Source organism: Liolophura sinensis, chromosome 12 (assembly GCF_032854445.1).
Source record: "Liolophura sinensis isolate JHLJ2023 chromosome 12, CUHK_Ljap_v2, whole genome shotgun sequence".
Taxonomy (NCBI): domain Eukaryota; kingdom Metazoa; phylum Mollusca; class Polyplacophora; order Chitonida; family Chitonidae; genus Liolophura; species Liolophura sinensis.
In genome coordinates this window covers 8,573,958-8,596,032 of record NC_088306.1, presented here as the reverse complement: position 1 = coordinate 8,596,032, position 22,075 = coordinate 8,573,958, and the positions used below count along the sequence as shown (strand labels likewise).

The 22,075-nt window shown below is 38.3% G+C and overlaps 1 protein-coding gene across 1 annotated transcript; it reads left to right on the top strand.

The window, feature by feature from the left end:
- The first annotated feature begins 161 nt into the window (after positions 1-161).
- Positions 162-21,710, top strand: LOC135479052 (succinate--CoA ligase [ADP-forming] subunit beta, mitochondrial-like). Its single transcript, XM_064758769.1, is given in 12 exon segments — positions 162-296; positions 2,176-2,335; positions 4,742-4,853; positions 7,069-7,231; positions 10,050-10,220; positions 13,865-13,961; positions 14,785-14,946; positions 15,788-15,930; positions 17,785-17,869; positions 17,872-17,904; positions 18,770-18,861; positions 19,899-21,710. Coding segments are annotated over 12 exon segments (1,359 nt in total). The 5' UTR covers positions 162-230; the 3' UTR covers positions 19,974-21,710.
- The last annotated feature ends 365 nt before the right edge of the window (positions 21,711-22,075 follow it).

The window sequence follows — 22,075 nt, the reverse complement described above, 5'->3', positions numbered from 1 at the left end:
AAAAACAGGCTTAAAAACACTTTTTATTGTAAAAGCCTTTGCTAATTTTTCTGTATTTATTTGGTGTTGATTACTGTGTGGATACTCTTTAAAGCAGTTATAATCCTAAATACATCAAACATCAAGTACCTCTACCTGCTGAAACGGCCGGAACTATTACCACCCTCTAGAGCCTCCCCTCCACAGCAACACATACCGGAAGTGGAACTCTCGAGCAGACGGAAAGAATCATGGCGTCCATCGTCTGTCGATCGTCGAGGTTAGCCGACAAATTCCTCTTGAAACATGCATCAAAGGTAACCAAAACTGTGAAGCATGTACTGTGTTATAAAGTGCACCGAGGGGTTTCACTCGGGTTGAAAGTTAACTTTCTAATGTGAGCACAGTAACAAAAAGCGCACGACCCTTCCCTGTCCTTCGAAGTTGTTGTTGTATTCTCTCAAAACAGATGTCAAAGGCTCAAAGTAAAAAAAAAAAGCAAAACCAAAAATACAACCTTCACAACACGATGAATTCCCTCCTTGAATGGAACTGGACCACTCATTATATATTTTGGGCGAAAGGACTCAAATTCGAGCAGACACGCAGTAAAACATAAGTTGTTACCAAAGTTAATTACCGTTTCTAACTATAGAAAGAATTGCCGTCAAAGCTGCTCCACGAGTGAAGCTGTCACCTGATTTGATAGTGCACTAACGTACTGAGCTGGTCAGCTTCACCCACTCCTCTTGTTTCCTACCAGAAAGCTTTGGAAATGCATTGCAACAAGCACTGACCTGGTATATTTACATGTCAAAGACAAAATCTAGCCAATCTGGGCATTTCTGCATCTTCGTATTATAGGATCCAGTCAATATATACAGTAAATCCATGTGCTTTTACTGCCTGGATCTCCATTTTGTGGGGGGGGGGGGGTGTTGAAAGCCTTGTTTCTGTTCGACATAACTGCGCAATCTCCTGTAACATCACGTGACATGTGCGCCCAGGTCTTTCCACACAGGGGAAGCCTATTTTTGCTCATGGCACTCACCGACGGACAAAGACATTCACAAAACACCAAACCCGTAAAGTTGCTCACAATTCTAACCGAGTCGCTTCATCTAGTATCTTATCTACAAGTTACAAGCCATGTTGCTATGTTGTTTTAAATTGTCCAAGTCATCCATGCAAGCATTCCCACTTGAGAGTGTATTTATTGTCTGTGTTGTTGGGTTATATGAATATGTATGAGCTACCACACAAGCCACCAACTGATTTTTAGCTCAACAGCTGATGCTTTATCTTCTGGGAATCCCCAAGTCAGGTTACCACTTGTTTTCTGCCAGGTTTGAGTGTGGCTCTGTACTGCTTATCATGCTACTACATCTTCAGATCAGTTGAGCCACACGCAGGCGGCTACCATCAAAGCTCCAGTTTAAAAGAACTACATAGTATTTGACTAGCCAAAATGCAACAATAACCATCTTTTCTGACATTCAAACATTTTAACCATAACTACCTTATTCCAAATTTGGGCCTAAAATGTCTGAATGTCGAATAAGCTAGATATTGGTGGTTATAAAGTAGTTTCAAAGCCTGACTAAATCTATGCAGGTATGCCTATTTTGCTAGGACTGCTTACTAGAGAAAAAACCCTGTTTTTTATAACACATAATCAGTGCTGGTTCCTCTGAGATTTAGGTGTTAAAAATTAAATACATGTAGCACCGTCACAGAAGGCTATAATTCAAATACATGCACATATTCTTCAGCACAGTGTAATGCAACTTTCAAAGAATATACATAAGGCATAATTAAGGGAGGGTATTTGTCCATTTAAATGACCTTTGCTGACAGATGGCAAAGGTGTGTAATAGCAGACTTTTAACTGTTGAATGCTATGATAGTCCTCATTGATTATCATTGAATGCTGTAACTGAAATATATGTATTCTGCAGCACAATGTAATACAGCACACAAATAATGTACATGAGGTATGGTTAATCAATAGTTCATATTTATCCATTTAAAAAAACATGAAGGAAAAGAGGTGCAGTAGGTTTTTTTTTTTTTTGCCTATGTTAGCAGTATGAATGTTGTGGTGGTCTGCATTTTGGCTGTCAGGTGTTTTGACCTGCATCATTTCAACTTACCTGTAAATGTGTTATGACTAGTGGGGTGTGTTTTCTGTTTTAGCTCTTATGTGCCCCCTGTCTGGCAAGCCCCACACCCAGGCGACACCTTTCAATTCATGAACACAATGCCATGAAACTTCTGCAGGACGCAGGCGTCGGGGTGCCATCATTCCGTGTCGCTAACAGTGCTGAGGAAACGTACACGTATGCCAAAGAACTGGGTGAGCAGTATATATATATATAAGTATATATATATATATGTATATATATGCATCAATAAAATATCCCACAGAAAGCATAACTTACTATTTTTTTGATGTTGCATAACCGAGAGATTGCTGTTCAATGTAAGCAAAATCACACATGTTAAATCAAAACTGTCTCTGGCTGTTTCCACTCATCTTCCTAAATAACTTTATTATTACTGTATTTGTCGTTTCTTTTCATCAGTTTACTGTTTTGTGCCATACTCAAGAATATTTCAAAGCACGTCATTGTCTCTAGGTGAAGGTGCTTTCTTGTTGAGACTACCAGCCCCTGACCAGTTAGGTGGCTTGCTCAACTCCAGCCCGCGCTGTGTAGACTGTGACGTTAAGTCAAGAGCTTTGTAAGTCACCTGGCAAAGGTTGTGACATCTTTCAAGCCCTGCAGTTTCTTTTCACTGATGCTGAGACATCACACAAGTAAAAATTGACAGGTTTGAGCATTGGACACCAGTCAATCAAATCAAGAATATTTCCCTTTCTACTTGACAAATATTCAGCTTGTGGCTGGAGGAATCATAGCTGAGCCCAAAGATAACCTCCATGCATCACTGAATACCTGATGGACCCTGTGACAAAAAGTTGAAGCAACCATATTAGTTGAGAGTTGCATGACATAGAACCTGTTATGAGGCTAACAGACTTAATTAAAGGCCAACTAAGAAGCTTCTGTCTGCCTGTAAATCATATTCTGCAGTTTTTGAGTTGAATCACCATGATCACTGACTGAGACTTGAAATTGAATGTGTGGGGTTTATATATCCTGGGTGTATAGATACATGTACAGGAAAATTTGTCTGGCATATCTGTTTGAAATCACAATGGTCATTCTTTTGTAACTTTAGGGATCGTAGCAAGTTCTCGCTCTAATTCTGTGTTGGAAAATAAACATTAGCATATGAAAAACAAATACTCCCCCCCCCTCCCCCCCAAAAAATAATTAGCCAAACATGTATTAGTTTAGTGGGCACAGTATGGGAATTTCAATCCTAAAACAACTGGCTCCAATAGACCAGTTGGTAGAGCATCCGCTTCTGGAGCAGTAGATCCAGGGTCAATCTTGGGTAGAGTCACACCCAAGACCTTAAAAGAGGAAGTTGTAACTTCCTTGCTTGGCGTTCAGCATGAAGGGGATAGTGCAGCAACTGGTCGATTGGTATCAGTATAATGGCTCAGGCGGGTCGGCTTACTTGCCTTTGGTAAGGTGTCTCAGTGAAGCAGTACTAGATAAAAGAGCTGTGGCAATCTGTTGTGCAAGAAGGAGGCACATTACATGCACGATAAGGATTCCTTTGTCATCATATGACTACAAAATTGTTAAGTATGACGTTAAATCCCAAGCACTCACTCACTCACTCAATCCTAAAATGTATGTCTGTGAAGTCAGACAGTCCTGCATGAGGTGAGTGTTTAGTCTTGGCCTGGGACAGGGAATTTGTACATTCCTCTACTCTCACTGATTTTATGGGGCCTTGGTGCAATAAAGTGGTCTACACCTTTAATATGGCTGGCTTAGTTGTTTAGCGCGCTAGCGCAGCGTGGTGACCCAGGAGTCTCTCACCAATGTTGTCGCTGTGAGTTCGTCCAGCTCATTCTGACTTCCTCTCCGGTCGTACGTGGGAAGGTCTGTCAGCAACCTGTGGATGGTTGTGGGTTTCCTCCGGGCTCTGTCTGGTTTCCTCCCACCATAATACCGTCGTATAAGTGAAATATTCTTGAGTACGTAAAACACCAATCAAATAAATAAATAAATAAGTTTAATATGGCTGTTTGTGCAGCCTTGTGTTTGTATTTGGCCAGCTGTGTTATATCAATATGGAATGTATTTCTCAACTTGTTTGTCAGTATGACTTGCCAATTGCTGCAAGAGGCAGTGTGGTTTCTTCCGCATATAAAACCAACTCGGGTTGTATACACGTACATGTATCTGTAAGTGAAAAAATCTGGAGTAAGGCACTAAACAACAGTCAAATAGTTTCTTAAATGAAAGTAAAACAGAGAGTACGGAAAGCCCCAATGACTTGCGTCTTTTTATTTATTTAGTTGGTGTTTTACGCTGTACTCAAGAATATTTCACTTACCTAACGGCGGCCATCATTATGGTAGGATGAAACCAGGTAGGGCCCACGGGAAACACGGGAAACACGGGAAATCGTCTGCAGGCTGCAGAGGAAGCCTTCATGAGTTGGACTTGAGCTCACAGCAACCGCATTGGTGGGAGGCTCCTGGTCACTAATCACTGGGCTCATATCTGTTTATAATATCACTGGCTCGGTTACTTAACTTACAGAACTTCAAAAGAATTTATAATGTAATATAATATAATAACCTATTATCAAAGTACAAATGTTTTCATTTTGCCAGCTGATCTGACTGGAGTGTCAGATGTGGTCGTCAAAGCACAAGTCCTGGCCGGGGGCAGAGGCAAAGGCAGCTTCGAGAGTGGACTCAAGGGTGGAGTCAAGATCGTCTTCTCGTATGTAGTCTCAGTCTTGCAATCCCCCCAACCCCAGCCCATCTGTGCACTCATTCTGACATCTGATTATTTTTGTTATATTGCCAGGCTACAGTATTGTATAGTGATATGTCATAGCCATGTCTTTGAAAAGCACCAGGTGCCGATTCCACAAAGACATTTGAGACTTAAGTGAAAGTTTAAAAGATTGTCACAATGCTTAGCTTTCGGTTTTAGAAGTTGAAATTTTCAGACATTTATCTTAACATAACAAGGATCATTTGGTCAAAGGTTTAATTTATCAGGCATGAAAATTAAGCTCTAAAGTCATCTTTCAAATTCTGACTTGAGCTAAAACTGGCTTTGTGGAATTTGGGCCCAGATTTGAATTTCGTGTAAGGTTTTCCTTGTTTTACATTTTGTCCTGCTGGTTTATTACTTATTCCAGCTTATTACTTACTACTTTATCTTGAAAAGCAGCGATACAGTGTTGGGAGCATTAAAACATGTACCTCAAATTTTACATTGTTACTTTTAACACTATCAAGACTATTGTACTTACAGTGTCTGAGCTCTTGTAATAGCAATGACCTAAGGTGGAACGAAAAAAAAATTTGAATTCATCATTCCGTTGTCATCTGTCAAGAGAAACACACAATATAGAGAGTACACGTATGTTTGTTCTTTTAATGCCTGGATGAAGGTTGAATCCAGTTCTCACTGTTTAGACTGCAGCTGTTTGTCATTGGGTTTGTCTGGTATCTGTAACGCTGAACGGTGGTTCGCTGAAGGCAGTCTCCTTTTCCCACTTATGACCTGGCCAGTGTGGTATGAGGAAAAAATGTGTTAGCATGTCTAAGGCATGAAATACATGTACAGATCAAAAGACGTAAAACAGATATGTTTGTAATAATTGGAAAACTAAATTTAACTGCACAAATGCTGACAATCAGACTCGACTGATGTCGTAAGGGAAAAATTCATGTGTGAGGAATTGAACACAAATCAGATAAGTGAAACAAGTCAGTAAGAGCTGTAATGAATGGAAGTCCGAATTTAACAGTGCAAATGCTGACAATCAGAGCATTATGTTTAAGGTGGAATTTGCTTGCCTCACTTTTCTTTTCGAATGCCATGACGTTATGTTCAATTCATTTGTTCTGTCAGAAAAATTATTTCAATGGATTATTAAAACATTTATTAAATGGATAGTTTTTTTATTACATTATGAAAAAAAGTAAGACAACCATGCTATGGTGTCATGTAAATGCTCCTGAATATGTAAAATAAAAATCAGCATAATAATACATGGACAATTAAAACATTTATCGGCTTTGTACATTTACATACTAGTAGTTGTTTTGCAGGCATTGTATTATTTAACACATATAATTAATCGTGGTAATTGGGTTTCAGCGCTCTCTTCAGCATGTTCAAAGGAGAGTAAATCTTGCAACTCTTAGAACAGGAGTGCCCGCTGTCTGTATTAATACTGGTGACTTCATTAGCAACATATTAATAGTGGTTCGCGATTAATCATATCTCACATTGTGATCCAAGAAGACTGAGGACACTGCTGTTTATGAGTTTATACAAGATGTGCTTTACTTTGTACAGAACTTTCCTTTCAACTCTAAACGAAAACACCTGTCCGGATGTCACCAGTAATGTATCCCTAAATGTCCTGAAATTTCTCCCACAAAAATGTGTTTTCAGACACAAATAAATGTCACAAAATATTATTTGCGATGCTGAAACTTACAATTTCCCAGTAGAATATCACCCTATGTTCCAAGCAATCCTCAAGACACCTTTCTAAAATCAATGGAACTGTCAGATCGGGGGAAAATGGGCGGGTTATTCATGGATGAAATTTAAGGTCATTTAAGATAGGTTTAAAAAGTGTACCTTTTTATATTTGTGATATTGCATAACTAAGATATCGCAGTATAAGGTAAACTACAGTACGAAGATCGATAAAATAGAAAAGCTCTGTATGTCCTCAGTTAAAACCAATCAGGCCTGTACATATGTACTTACTATAACTGGAGGATATCTGTTTCTGCTGAAGTCACACAAACTTCTATTTGCCCTTTTTAATAGTGATATATATGTATACATACATGTAAGGAAGGCAATGGAAGGAGGGACATGACATGGTGTTGCAGGCTTACAGGGTGGTTTCCACACCTGTATTAAAATAACTAAAGCTAAAATGTTTGTTAATTATCTGTAGAGCTGAGGAGGCAAAGGATATAGCCAGTAAGATGATAGGGTGGAAGATCATCACCAAACAGACCGGGTCTGAGGGACGAATGTGTAACCAGGTGATGGTTTGTGAGAGACTGTATTCAAGAAGAGAGTACTACTTTGCCATTGCCATGGAGAGAGCATTCATGGTGAGTTTATAGTCTTTATGAGATTTTTGTACTGGAGAGAAGAGTATACTGGTATGGTGACAGTTTTACTGGGGACAAGAGTATACTGGTATGGTGACAGTTTTACTGGGGACGAAGAGTATACTGGTATGATGACAGTTTGTCTTGAGACAGGGGTATACCGGTATGATGACAGTTTGTCTTGAGACAGGGGTATACTGGTATGGTGACAGTTTTACTGGGGACAAGAGTATACTGGTATGGTGACAGTTTGTCTTGAGACAGGGGTATACTGGTACGATGACAGTTTTTTCGTGAGACAAGAGTACATTGGTATTATGACAGTTTGTCTTGAGACAAGAGTATAGTGGTATGATGGCAGTTTGTCTTGAGACAAGAGTATATTGGTATGATGACAGTTTGTCTTGAGACAAGAGTATAGTGGTATGATGGCAGTTTGTCTTGAGACAAGAGTATATTTAGACAAGAGTATAGTGGTATGATGGCAGTTTGTCTTGAGACAAGAGTATATTGGTATGATGACAGTTTGTCTTGAGACAAGGGTATAGTGGTATAATTTTTCTTGAGACACAAGTATAATGGTATGATGACAGTTTGTCTTGAGACAAGGGTATAGTGGTATGATGACAGTGTGTTGAGACACAAGTATAGTGGTATGATGACAGTTTGTCTTGAGACAAGAGTATAGTGGTATGTTGACAGTTTGTCTTGAGACAAGAGTATAGTGGTATGATGACAGTTTGTCTTGAGACAAGGGTATAGTGGTATGATAATTTTTCTTGAGACACAAGTATAGTGGTATGATGGCAGTTTGTCTTGAGACAAGGGTATAGTGGTATGATGACAGTTTGTGTTGAGACACAAGTATAGTGGTATGATGACAGTTTGTCTTGACACAAGAGCAAAGTGGTATGATGACAGTTTGTCTTGAGACAACGATAAATTGGTATGATGGCAGTTTGTCTTTAGACAAGGGTGTAGTGGTATGATGACAGTTTGTCTTGAGACAAGGGTATAGTGGTGTGATGACAGTTTGTCTTAAGACACAAGTATAGTGGTATGATGGCAGTTTGTCTTGAGACAAAGATAAATTAGTATGATGGCAGTTTGTCTTGAGACAATGGCATAGTGGTATGATGACAGTTTGTCTTGAGACAAATATATAGTGGTATAATGGCAGGTTGTCTTGAGACAAAGATATAATGGTATGATGACAGTTTGTCTTGAGACACAAGTCTAGTGGTATGATGGTAGTTTGTCTTGAGACACAAGTATAGTGGTATGATGGCAGTTTGTCTTGAGACAAAGGCATAATGGTATGATGACAATTTGTCTTGAGACAAGAGTATAGTGGTATGATGACAGTTTGTCTTGAGACACGAGTATAGTGGTATGATGACAGTGTGTCTTGAGACAAGAGTATAGTGTTGTGATGACAGTTTGTCTTGAGACAAAAATAAATTGGTATGATGGCAGTTTGTCTTGAGACAATGGCATAGTGGTATGATGACAGTTTGTCTTGAGACAAAGATATAGTGGTATGATGACAGTTTGTCTTGAGACACAAATATAGTGGTATGATGGCAGTTTGTCTTGACACAAGGGCATAGTGGTATGATGGCAGTTTGTCTTGAGACAAGAGTATTGTGGTATGATGGCAGTTTGTCTTGAGACAAGGGTATAGTGGTATGATGACAGGGTGTCTTGAGACACGAGTATAGTGGTATGGTGGCAGTTTGTCTTGAGATAAATATATAGTGGTATGATGACAGTTTGTCTTTAGACAACGATAAATTGGTATGATGGCAGTTTGTCTTGAGGCAAGGGTATAGTGGTATGATGACACTTTTTTCTTGAAACAAGAGTATACTCTGAGTGACCAGTCCTTGGGCAACATTAATTTATTCAATGTGTTTCTGCAGACAAGGGGTTTAAATGTACTTGTCAGCAGCCATATTATCATTTTGGGTACTTCTATGTACATGTAACTAATTGTATATATATATATTCACCTAGGTATTTGCCAGAGGGCAGTTGTATTGGCCCAAAGCAATGTGATAATTATTCACAACATGTTTATCCCTTAGTTTAAGAAGTTTTAAGTATAATGGTCTGTACATATAGCCTTAAGGCTTTGAACTAACTTATCAGGACAGGGCTAATTTTCGACTTGCTACATGTATGTCTTCGACAAGTACTGACCATATTCAGTCGGGTACCAGCAGAATATGTTGATCAGTGCAAAACTGTGTGGTTTCATCCGTGACGTATTTGGTCTGCCGACTGTAACGTCGTGCTGTTGACGCTGCCGTGGAATGTCCAGCATGACTGAAATGACGTAATTCGTCCCGACTTCAGACTTCTGCCGGTATCCCATTCACGCATGCACCATTGTTCCATTCACGCATGCACGCATGCACCATCAGGCTTAGCAGTTCATGCATTATTATCAGACTGTTTCGTCCGTATTAATGCAAGAGTTCAAGTAGTTATACGGTCATAGACAGCTGTCAAGCCCTTAACCAAGCAGGTTACGAGTTCTAATCCACCTCTTTCTGGTTCGCCTATAAGTTTGTCAGGTAGCTGGCTAAGTGTGATGGTTTACCCTGGGCAATCTGGTTTCCTTTTCCCATAAAATTGACAGCTAAAAAAATAAATAAATAAATAAATAAATAAAGGTCTTGATACAATTGGAGAGGTGCTTAATGAATGTGGGTATATACTTTTACTTTTACTTCTAATGATCACCTTAAGCATGTAAAGCTGTAAAAAATACAAGTCGCAAGATTAAGAATGAAAAAGCTGTTTGTATTGGCAGGGCCCTGTCATGGTGGCAAGTTCACAGGGAGGTGTGAACATAGAGGAAGTGGCAAGGGAAAACCCCAGCGCCATTCTTAAGGAGGCCATAGACATCAAGAAAGGCATGACAAGAGAACAGGCGACAAAAATGGCAGAACAAATGGGCTTCTCAGGCAACTGTGCAGAACAGGTTTGTACTCTAACTGGCTTCGGTATGCCTCAAAGCAAGATGAGAGCCAAAATTTAAACCTGTATTGTGATTTTCCCATTTCAGAACATTGATGGTGTGAGGTTCAGAACTGCTATATGTCACCTGTAATTTTATGGAATTTTTCACCAACTAATACACCCTGCTGTATGAAATTGAAGGAAATTCAGGTTATTTTTAGATGTCATGAATTATAATAAATCACTGAATTTCTTATGTATTTTCACCAAGTAGTGACCCTTGTGTACCACAATTTGTATAGGATGGTGATTAGCGGGTGAGAAATTCCAGAAAATATTCTTACTGTAGGTAACTCCTGATTTGATCTTAAATCCCTGAAATTTAAGATCAGGAAAATGGTTTGAATTATAGGGATAATTGTTTATTTGCCATTTTATTTCTTTTCTTTTCTTTTCATCTGGCTTGTGGCACTTCCACATATTCATATTAATATAGTTAAAAAGTTTTTTTCTCTAATGTGGATAAAAGGTCCACGAAAAAGAAAAAAAAATTTTCAGTTTTCTGCATCGTTGTATTCCTTCTACAGTTTCAAACTGTTGTTCAGTTGATACCATGTGAAAATAGTTTGTGTACTATAAAAAAACCTGAAGAAGTATATGTATACTTCTATGCGTGTATTTCCCTATGAGAGCTCACATTCTTTACATGTAAGTTTAAAACTGAAGTTTGAATTAAAAGTCTTTTCTTTTTTGTTGTATTGATATGTTTTTGTGTAGTGATGTTGCTTAAAGGTCCTTGAATGAAGTATTGGATACTCTTTATGCTTTCAACCTCACATGCACTATATCTGTCTCTAGCCCTTCCCCACCATCCCAACCATTATGTTATAAATGAATTTGACCGTATGAATGGTCAAAGGGAGGTAACTCTATAGGCATCTGAATCCTCAAGCTAAAATGTGATTCATGACCAGCTCCGGTTTCATGAAGCTCACTTTATACTGAAATAAGCCCTTCACTACCATGGCAATGTATGTTTTAGCGATATAAAGTGCACTTAGCTAAGGGCAACTTAACACTAGGTCAGCATTATGACATGGACCCCTGATCTCTCGTAATGTATAGGCAGTTGTGTTAAAGGTGTGATATGATCAGGTATTTACCTGACTTTTCAGACGGAAAGCCAGACAACTAGATAAATTTATGGCCTTTAAATAAGTTGAGAGCTCTAGTCTCAGGTGTTATGTCTGCAAAGATGACTTCACAGCATCCTAATCAGAATGTTAGCGTGTTGATCAATAATTGAGTGTGTTAAACTGTGTGATGATTGAAGAATGATATGATACTGTACTGTACCATTAGATTCCAATTTCCATAGCACCTGTGTGTAGTAAGAATTTGGGCTGAAAGTTAGCCTTTCATTTTCAAGTCTGGTTTATTGTATTAATTAACAAGGAAAATAGAAAGAGTATTAGAAATATGAAAGCCATATAATGTTGATAGGGAAAATTTGAACTGCGCATTCTCTTCAAAGCCTTATTTGTAGGTCAGTCTTTGATAGCCTACTGCCATTTATATCCACCCTACAAGCCTTTTTTGCTGTGATTATTGCAGAAGGATGTCACCAAACAATGAGTTAAATGAACGTGACTCTCTTGTTTTTTAGTGAGTTGCACAATCTTGGGCGAAGTTGATTTTGTAGCTGGACTGACCAAGTACATGTGTTAGGCACGTTCTTTTTCTTGGGTGCTGGCCGGGGACATTAACGTAGCATTACATCTTCTTTGAGAAACAGGCCCAAAATATATTCCCCTTTCCCCATTAATCCACGTTAACGCTTTTCCAAGGCCATCTTGCCCACCTGTCTTTTTGCCCACCTGTCATTTTGCCAAGCCGAACATTTTCACTAGCTCCTGCATGCTCGTATTCTTTAACTTTGACTTTATTTATTTATTTAACTGGTGTTTTACGTCGTACTCAAGAATATTTTACTTATACGACAGCGGCTTTAATTGATGTGATGTTAATTGACTGTAGACAGACTTGCAGACCAAATGATGTCTGCATTTTTTCTCACTTCACATTTTTGCACAAAATGATGACAGTTTTGTTTTTTACATAATGTACACAGATTTCTCAGGTATGTAATGATAATTTTATCAGAATTTGAATGAATGAATGATTATGACTTTAATAACGCCACATCTCTCTGAATTTAAAGTGTCGTGACTTGTGATGTACAGCTTTTGGTCACTTTTGAATTTCTTCATGTTTTCAGTAACAAACAAAAAAGTATGTCTGAACATTTTTTACATACTTAAAACTACATGTATATTTGCAAAGAATTCTGTAATATTTATCAGACATCATGAGTAATATCATATACCTACATTAACAGTTTTTATGTGCAGGAAGGCTACTGTACATATCTGGGTGCATGCTTCAATTGCATGCCTGTTGTCACGGATTGTATGCTTAAAATAGTCACACTGGGAAATTGTTTGGGGAAACTGCTGGCGGGAAAAGTGTTGATCGGAAAAATGTTGGTGGGAATAGTGTTGATATGAAAAGTGTTGGCTGGAAAAGAGTTGGCTGGAAAAGTGTTGATGGGAAAAGTGTTGATGGGAAACCTTTTTGTTCTGAAAGTGTTGATGGGAAAAGGGTTGATGGGAAAGGTGTTGATGGGGAAAGTGTATGTGTTGTAAAGCATTGGTGGAGAAATGAGATTATGGATAAATGATTGCATGCAGAAAATGTTGAAGTGAAATAGTGTATTGATAGAAGATGGACATTTTATATTTCCAAGCTAGTCTTAAATAGCCATGTGAAAAATGTGATACATACATGTACTTCTGGTAAACATGACCTTAGATCATGCTTAAATCAGAGGCAATGCAGAATGGAGAACCCTTACAAATGTTGTATTGTTTTGTCTGTTAATGTTTGAAGGCAAAGAAAACACTAAAGTGAAAAGTACATACGTGTTCATCAGATACAAGAACATGAAACAGTGTCCAGCATGGGATTTTTCCAGCAGAGTAAAGTGTCCTACATCAGATTCTAAGACAGTGTGTGTTAGAAGAGTTATGCCAGTGGGTATCCATGGCGCCAGATCTGTATTTGTTTTTTTATTTCTTGAAATAGTTCGTTTCAGAATCCATTATGGCTTTGAGCTCATAGCTCTGTCATGGTAGACTGCCAAAACCTAACAGTTTGTACATGTATGTAAACATTAGGTGGGAAAAACCTGGCACAAAAACATTGTTCACAATGTCGTCAGGAAAAAAGCCATCGTAGAATCTGGTTTTCGAAGGCATTTTGTCCGTTGAAAAAAATTCTAGAAATTTTAAAAAGTTTCCTGGACAGTGTTCAGTGGCCTTTTGTCTGATTTGTACCTCATGTTAGTGTTTTTTACCTATAATTATTGGAGACAAATGAAAACTGTGAGTTCAAGTCCAGCTCATGCCGGCTTCCTCTCCGGCCGTAAGTGAGAAGGTCTGCAGCAACCTGCGGATGGTCGTGGGTTTCCCCCGGGCTGTGTCCAGTTTCCACCCACCATAATGCTGGCCGCAGTCGTATAAGTGATTCTTGAGTACGACGTAAAACACCAAACAAATAAATAAATAAAACAGATGACAACTGGTTGTACTTTACTTTCTGTGACAGGCTGCTGATTACATGATCAGACTTTACAACGTGTTTACCAAGTTTGATGCAACACTGATAGAGATAAACCCCATAGCTGAGGACTCTTCAGGAAGAGGTAAGAAACTTACATTTGTTTTTTTCAGATGTGTCAGTAGGATATCACCCTACTTTCTTAACAAACCTCAAAACACACTTTCAAAGTCAACTGAAGTATCAGACTCAGGCAAATGTCCAACTTAGGCATGGAAGAAATGTTAATACCATAGTTTACATGTAATTATATTGAAACCATGAAATTTTTGTTTATCTAGTTTCCTCTGCTCTCTCTTGTGGGGCCTCGGTGACACTAAGTGTTCTACCACGCTCGTTTATTTATTTATTTGATTGGTGTTTTACGCTGTACTCAAGAATATTTCACTGATATGACGGCGGCTAGGATTGTGGTGGGAGGAAACGACGCAGAACTCAACCACGCTGGTATGTTGCATCTTGTACAATCTTACATACTTGTACATTGGAGACGACTGGTCTGTTACCAATATGGTGTACAAACATGTATTTGTTTATCAGTGTAAGAGGAAAATTCTTTACTATGTTGTTAAGGAAGGATCAAATAATTAAACATACATCTACACTTGTACACATGTATGTAGCGGGTCAAAGTGACGTGGTTAGTAGTTAAAATGGGGAGACCATGTGTTTAAGTTTTAACATGTTTTTAAAATGTGAAAGTTGGGGTGTATTTTGAAGGTTGTTCAGGTTAAATGTTAATCATTGTGCTTTAGGGAACCTTTAAGTGATTTTTTGAGTATCTTATTAAAGGTCAAGTATGTCTAACTGTAAAGTGAAGTATGTTGTATTGTAAAAGAAAAACTTTTTTGTGGGTGTCAGCCCTTTCTGTTACTCAGCGTGCTCTTGAATTTTTGTTTATTTGACAGTTCACTGCATGGATTGTAAGATCAACTTTGATGACAATGCAGCTTTCCGTCAGAAAGCAATCTTCAGTCTTCAGGACTGGTCACAGGAAGACCCCAGAGATAAGCAAGCTGCTGAGGCAAACCTCAACTACATCGGGCTGGACGGCAGCATTGGCTGTCTGGGTAAGTACAGGGTTAGGCAGTTCTCAACTACATCAAGCTGGGAGCATTGGCTGTCTAGGCAAGCAGAGCTATAGGAAAATCTCAACTACATCGAGCTGGACGGCAGTATTGGCTGTCTGGGTAAGTACAGGGTTAGGCAGTTCTCAACTACATCAAGCTGGGAGCATTGGCTGTCTGGGCAAGCAGAGCTATAGGAAAATCTCAACTACATCGAGCTGGACGGCAGTATTGGCTGTCTGGGTAAGTACAGGGTTAGGCAGTCCTCAACTACATCAAGCTGGGAGCATTGGCTGTCTGGGCAAGCAGAACTATAGGAAAATCTCAACTACATCGAGATGGACGGCAGTACAGGGTGAGGCAAATCTCAACTACATCAGGCTGGGAGAATTGGCTGTCTAGGTAAGTACAGGGTGAGGCAAATCCCAACTACATCAGGCTGGGAGCATTGTCTGTCTGGGTAATTACAGGGTGAGGAAAATCTTAACTACATTGAACTGGACGGCAGCATTGGCTGTCTGGGTAAGCAGAACATCGTATAAGTGAAATATTCAGCTCATGCTGGCTTCCTCTCCGTCCGTACGTGGGAAAGTCTGCAAGAAACCTATGGATGGTCGTGGGTTTCCTGCGGGCTCTGTCCTGTTTCCTCCCACCATAATGCTGGCGGCCGTCGTATAAGTGAAATATTCCTGAGTACAGCGTAAAACACCAATAAAATAAATATTTGCTTGATGCAGAATGCCAGGAAATGAAGTGCAAAAACTAGTTTACTTAAAACCTCATGTACAGGGTAAATTCTTATATGGAAGCTGATTGATCTGTTGATACGCTGATGTGTTTTCAGTTAATGGTGCTGGCCTGGCTATGGCCACGATGGACATAATCAAACTCCACGGCGGGTCTCCTGCCAACTTTCTGGATGTGGGAGGCGGAGCTACAGCCGATCAGGTCACCGAGGCATTCAGGCTGATCACATCAGACAAAAATGTGAGTGGCTGGTTTGATAAAGACAGGAACGGGCAGAGGGAGGTTGCTAGAGAACAGGTTCATAGAACACGTCTGTTGATCGGGATGACCAGTGGCTAGTTAGTAGGGCTTAAAGGGGGGCTCTAGTCAGGGGTTCTAGTCAGGTTCTGCTCTTGCTTGTTTAGCTTCTGGATTGTTTAAAGTTGAAATTTTCTTCACTTTCTATGATCCTGGTTAAAGTAAATTGTGCGCTTATAGGCATCCAGCATAGATCAGACATTTATTTGTGTGCAGACATTTTGTATGTCATACTCAAACGTTGGCATCATCATTCAATAACAGCTGAGAAGCAATGTTGAGGTAGTTTTTAAGGGTGGTATTTTTAAAAATCTGCACATATTGAACTTTGGTTTTGTGTGCATGTAAATCTCAGTAAACACAGTGGGTGTGCTCATAATATTTACTGTAGATTACAAAAATTGCTACACAGCCTTTTGTGTTCAAGTATTGGAAAAGTTTTGAGATAAAAGTTAAGGGTGGTATCTGAAAAAATACTGAATGTATTGAGCTTTAGTTTTGTGTGCATTTATTAGAATCAGTTTTGAGATAAATGTTAAGGATGGTATCTGAAAAAAATACTGAACGTGTTGAGCATTGGTTTTGTGTGCATGTATTAGAATCAGTTTTGAGATAAAAGTTAAGGGTGGTATCTGAAAAAAATACTGAACATGTTGAGCATTGGTTTTGTGTGCATTTATTAGAATCAGTTTTGAGATAAAAGTTAAGGGTGGTATCTGAAAAAAATACTGGACGTGTTGAGCATTGGTTTTGTGTGCATTTATTAGAATCAGTTTTGAGATAAATGTTAAGGGTGGTATCTGAAAAAAATACTGAACGGGTTGAGCATTGGTTTTGTGTGCATTTATTAGAATCAGTTTTGAGATAAAAGTTAAGGGTGGTATCTGAAAAAAATACTGAACATGTTGAGCATTGGTTTTGTGTGCATTTATTAGAATCAGTTTTGAGATAAATGTTAAGGGTGGTATCTGAAAAAATACTGAACGGGTTGAGCATTGGTTTTGTGTGCATGTATTAGAATCAGTTTTGAGATAAATGTTAAGGGTGGTATCTGAAAAAAAATACTGAACGGGTTGAGCATTGGTTTTGTGTGCATTTATTTAGAATCAGTTTTGAGATAAAAGTTAAGGGTGGTATCTGAAAAAAATACTGAACATGTTGAGCATTGGTTTTGTGTGCATGTATTAGAATCAGTTTTGAGATAAAATGTTAAGGGTGGTATCTGAAAAAATACTGAATGTATTGAGCTTTAGTTTTGTGTGCGTGTATTAGAATCAGTTTTGAGATAAATGTTAAGGGTGGTATCTGAAAAAAAATACTGAACATGTTGAGCATTGGTTTTGTGTGCATGTATTAGAATCAGTTTTGAGATAAATGTTAAGGGTGGTATCTGAAAAAAAATACTGAACAGGTTGAGCATTGGTTTTGTGTGCATGTATTAGAATCAGTTTTCAGATAAATGTTAAAGGTGGTATCTGAAAAAAATACTGAACGGGTTGGAGCATTGGTTTTGCATACACATAAAGTACAAGAACCAGGGAGAATTTATCTTCATTGATGCCCTGCATGTGTGTTAATTCAGTACTGTAAATTGCAAAATGGCGGTCCCCAACGTCACTTTTTCTGTGGTAAATGTTGTAATAATTAGTATATGTACTTTACATATTGAGCTGAGGTTTTGCAGCCGTGTATATCCCACTAGCTAGCCTTTTAGTAGCAAGGCTTCCATTGTAAGTTTCCATTTATGCAAATCCCTGATTCTATAAATGTCAGGTATTTCTAAACCTTGTCTTTCAGGTACATGCAATTTTAGTGAATATTTTCGGTGGCATTATGCGATGTGATGTGATAGCTCAGGGAATTGTGGCTGCGGCAGATAAACTCACCTCAAGATACCCATTGTTGTCAGATTACAAGGTATATGTAGTACAGATGTGACTGACCCCTAATTGTGGGAAGGTCTGCCAGCAGCCTGGAGATCCCCCGGTTTCCACTCATAATAATTCTAAGCTCCGTCTTATAAATGAAATTTGGGGGCATCCGTGGCTCATTTGGCTAGCATGCTCGCTGTGAGTTCAAGTCCAGCTCATGCTGGCTTCCTCTCAGGTCGTACGTGGGAAGGTCTGCCAGCTACCTGCAGATGGTCGTGGGTTTCTCCTGGGCTCTGCCCGGGTTTCCTGTCACCATAATGCTGGCTGTTGTCGTATAAGTGAAATATTCTTGAGTATGGCGTGAAACGCCAATCAGATAAGTAAATATACAAACATTAATGAAATTTCTTGAGTATGGAATTAACAGTACGTACACAGATTAATTATGTATATTTAAAATATAAGGTTGTACTCATTGATCAGCAATATTTTTGGCTTGATATGGTTCATTTCAAGGGGTGTCCGGTGGCCAAAAATTGATGTAACTTCACTGGTTCATTATCTGAATATGGTTGGAACAGGCCACTATATAATTTGAAGTTTCAAATTTGCTTTTAATTAGACTAATGTTCTGAAAAAAAAGAAAAACAATCTATTTTTTTAGACAGTATTTAATGGTCTCATATATATCTGACTTATACTTTTCGATAGTATTGTCTTTGCTCTTAACGTAAACTTGATATTCTGTTTTGTTTTGTCCAGATCTGTGTTTCAGTGAATCAGAGAATTTGTACCACTTTAATACATGTACCATATACTTCAACTTTTGGTTTCTTTTCACGTCCAAATCATATTTGCATTGAATTGGAGAATTTGCTCCATGTGTCATAAACGTACTATCTTTTCTTCAGGTACAAGAGTTGACGATGCTAAAGCCTTGATAGCAGCGAGTGATAACCTCAAGATTTTAGCCTGTGACAATCTCGATGAAGCGGCTCAAATGGTCAGTTCACCAGTGAAGCATTCATAATGATAATTAGAGATAAGCAGGAAGTTTCACTTCTTTAGATACTTGAGTAACATGCTTGCATTTTTCATACGCCTTCATTTCATTTTAATAATTAACTACATGTGTCAGCATTGTTGATGTAAATACGGAAGACATGGCCTCAATCATTTTGCGTACATGTAGATCACAGTTGATTGCACTTTACCTTTCTTGTTGGTATTCTGACTACCTCCCAATGGCAACCCTCCTTGTAAATAGCGCTTCACTACCTTATTGTGCGATCAATCCACTATTTTCAACGATTACACAAGATTTTTTTGCTTGAGGGTAGTCTTTTTTAAGTCATCGTAAGTAGGTGTAACTGTTGCTTAAACGTGTTAGTTGCGGTATAATGTGATTTTCATCAGCTGTAAGATTGTGAGGATACATTATTGTGTTATTACCATTGGAAGTACTATTGAAAATGGCATTAAATCCCAAGCATAGCTCTAGGCAAACTACTATATTATGGTAGTAGAACAGTGTTCTAGATTCGTCCGGCTACCTTGTAAGGCCACACCATTGTAAATTGTTGTTTTAACCGAGGAATGAATCTTTTTTTTCATTGTCGGAGGAAGGTGTAAAACTTCAAAGAAGACTTGAAAATGATCAAATTTAGGGAAAATGTGGACTATCCCAGCAGTTTGTCTGTATTTGTCTGGTCAAAACATTATTTACATGATCAGAAAGCCGTGAAAAACTGGAAAATCAAAGAAACATCAAGTCGAGACTAAGTAAAAAGTTTTTATGTTAAGTTTTATTTCATACAGTTTTTTGGATTGTTTTAGTGTTAGCTCGTATTTATGAGCACCGCCTTAAACATGAATTAGACAAATAAATAAATAGTATCGGCCTGCTTGTAAAACCAAAAAAAAAGTTGGCGTTGCCTAAGCATCGCGGCAATGATTTAACGGGATTACAATTCGTGTTAATGTGCAACTTTGTTGTGGTGGATTGTGATGTAATGGAATTTGTATTTTGTCTTGTTTCAGGTTGTCAAGCTGTCCACGATTGTTGGTTTGGCACGAGAAGCAGCCGTCGACGTTAAATTTGAATTACCCTTGTAGTGAAAAAAAAGAGTATTTAACTTAACCCCTTGTATTATAATAATAGAGACAGTTGAAACAATGGCAAAAAAAAAAAAAAAATACGGTTTAAAAGACTTTCAGGATAAATATACATCTAGCAGCACATATCTGGAACGCTGTTTTCCCAGGACTTGTTTACAGAATGTTGTTGTTGATTTTATTTTAGGTTTGTAACTGTATTTAAACTAAAATAAGGGTACATGTACGTATGCTATTGCCTGGGTTCACTGATAGAAACTCCACACATTTATCTGAAGACACCTCTGTGTTATTTCTTTTTGAGTTGCACGTATTGCCCAATTTTACAGTGGTCAAGTTTTGAAGAGGATTTGACTATAGTAAAGGAATACCTGATTTTGTTGGCTTATTAAGAGAAAATTTTAGTGTACCTTAGTGTGGATTGATTTAAACTGGTCTGTACTGGTTTAACGTTCTGCTTTGTAATGTTCAGTATTGTAAGTGGTCAGTCTTGCTCATTTCATGTAACTTGAGCCATTAAAGTCTTATCTTTTCTCTGGGAGGCCAGTATCCGTACTCCACGACTTCAGTACGATAGCACCAACAGCCTAACTGGACCAGTGTGTTGACATAGTGCTTTGTTATTATTTGGAAACAGTGGTGTCACCTGATCAGGCTGACCAATCATTTGGGATTTTCGTTTGTAGCCATTCTGTGATTGGTCAGACAAAGCCATCCACTCTAACATTTGCCTTTCTACAAATGGAAGAAAAATTGATTAATTTTCATCTCCCAGTGAAAATAACTCGGCAAAATATTATTCGGCTCGCTAATCTTGCTAAAAACAAAGCATTAGAGATGTGAGGGAGAGTGCCATAGTAAGGTACAATATTCAAAGCCATCATATCTTGTGTGTTTTGTTTTATTTTGGAGAGGTGTTGTGATTGTAGTGTATCTACTGTCTGTACTGAGGAGCGAGTTAAATAAACAGGCAATCTCATGGAATTTTTGGTATTAAAATGTGTCCAAATCTGTTCAGTCTGTGAACTCTTTCCTCAACAAAACCCATAGAAATTGTGAAATTTTTCCTCATTGCTAAAAAAACATGTCTTTGTTTTCTGATTGGTTATGAAACTCATTTAAAGGGAAGGGTCAGTAGTTGTCGTTGGTTTAGCATAATGTCACAGGAGCGTCATTTCGCTCTCCATCTTATCGTGTCTTTGTTTATCCAGGCGTGTCCTCAAGCGTTTTATGTTTGTGCGATTTAGTCATGTTATATCGTGTGCAAGCTTTGTGCATTTTGGCCAAATTCTCTGGCATCTTTTGGAAGTGCTCATAAGCTAAACAATGAGGAATTTATTGAAATAAAGGCTATCGTTATGCAAAAAGAAAACACCTAGTTCTAACATCAGAGGTGGACTAACGCAAACTGTTTTTTAATTCTCTTTAAAAGATGTTATAAAACAACAAAAACATATCAATATCCCGTTGATAATACTTCAGTTAAAATTTTCATTACTCTGAAAAGCAGATGCATTTATAGTATACAAGTATTAAATGTACAATGTATTCAAATGGATTTAAAACTTTCAATTTATCTGATTTCAGTCAAGCATGTTTAGACAGTGTGTGCTGAACTGAATGTAAATATTTTGTAAAGAAGAAATACCCCAAAAGTAAACTAGCATGAAGTGCATTGATGTGCTGTATGTTCTCTGAGAAAGTCAATAAAACTGAAAGGTACAATGTTATGATTAATTTGATGGCAGGGTTTTGTTCACTGTCCTGTCACGAGACAGCTGTACATGTAATAGTGTCAGCATGGTGTTTATAAAGCAATGATTCGTTCAATAATGGTTAGCATATTGGCACTAGCTACTGCATACATGAACTATTTAGCTGTGAGTTCAAGTCCAGCTCATGCTGGCCTCCTCTCCGGCTGTACGTGGGAAGGTATTTCAGCAAGCTGCGGATGGTCGTGGGTTTCCTCTGTACTCTGCCCGGATTTCTCTCACCACGGCCGTCGTACAAGCAAAATATTCTTGAGTATGGCGTAAAACACCAATCAAATAAATAAATACATCAACTATTAAAAGGTACAAAAAGGAAAATGGGTGAGGGAC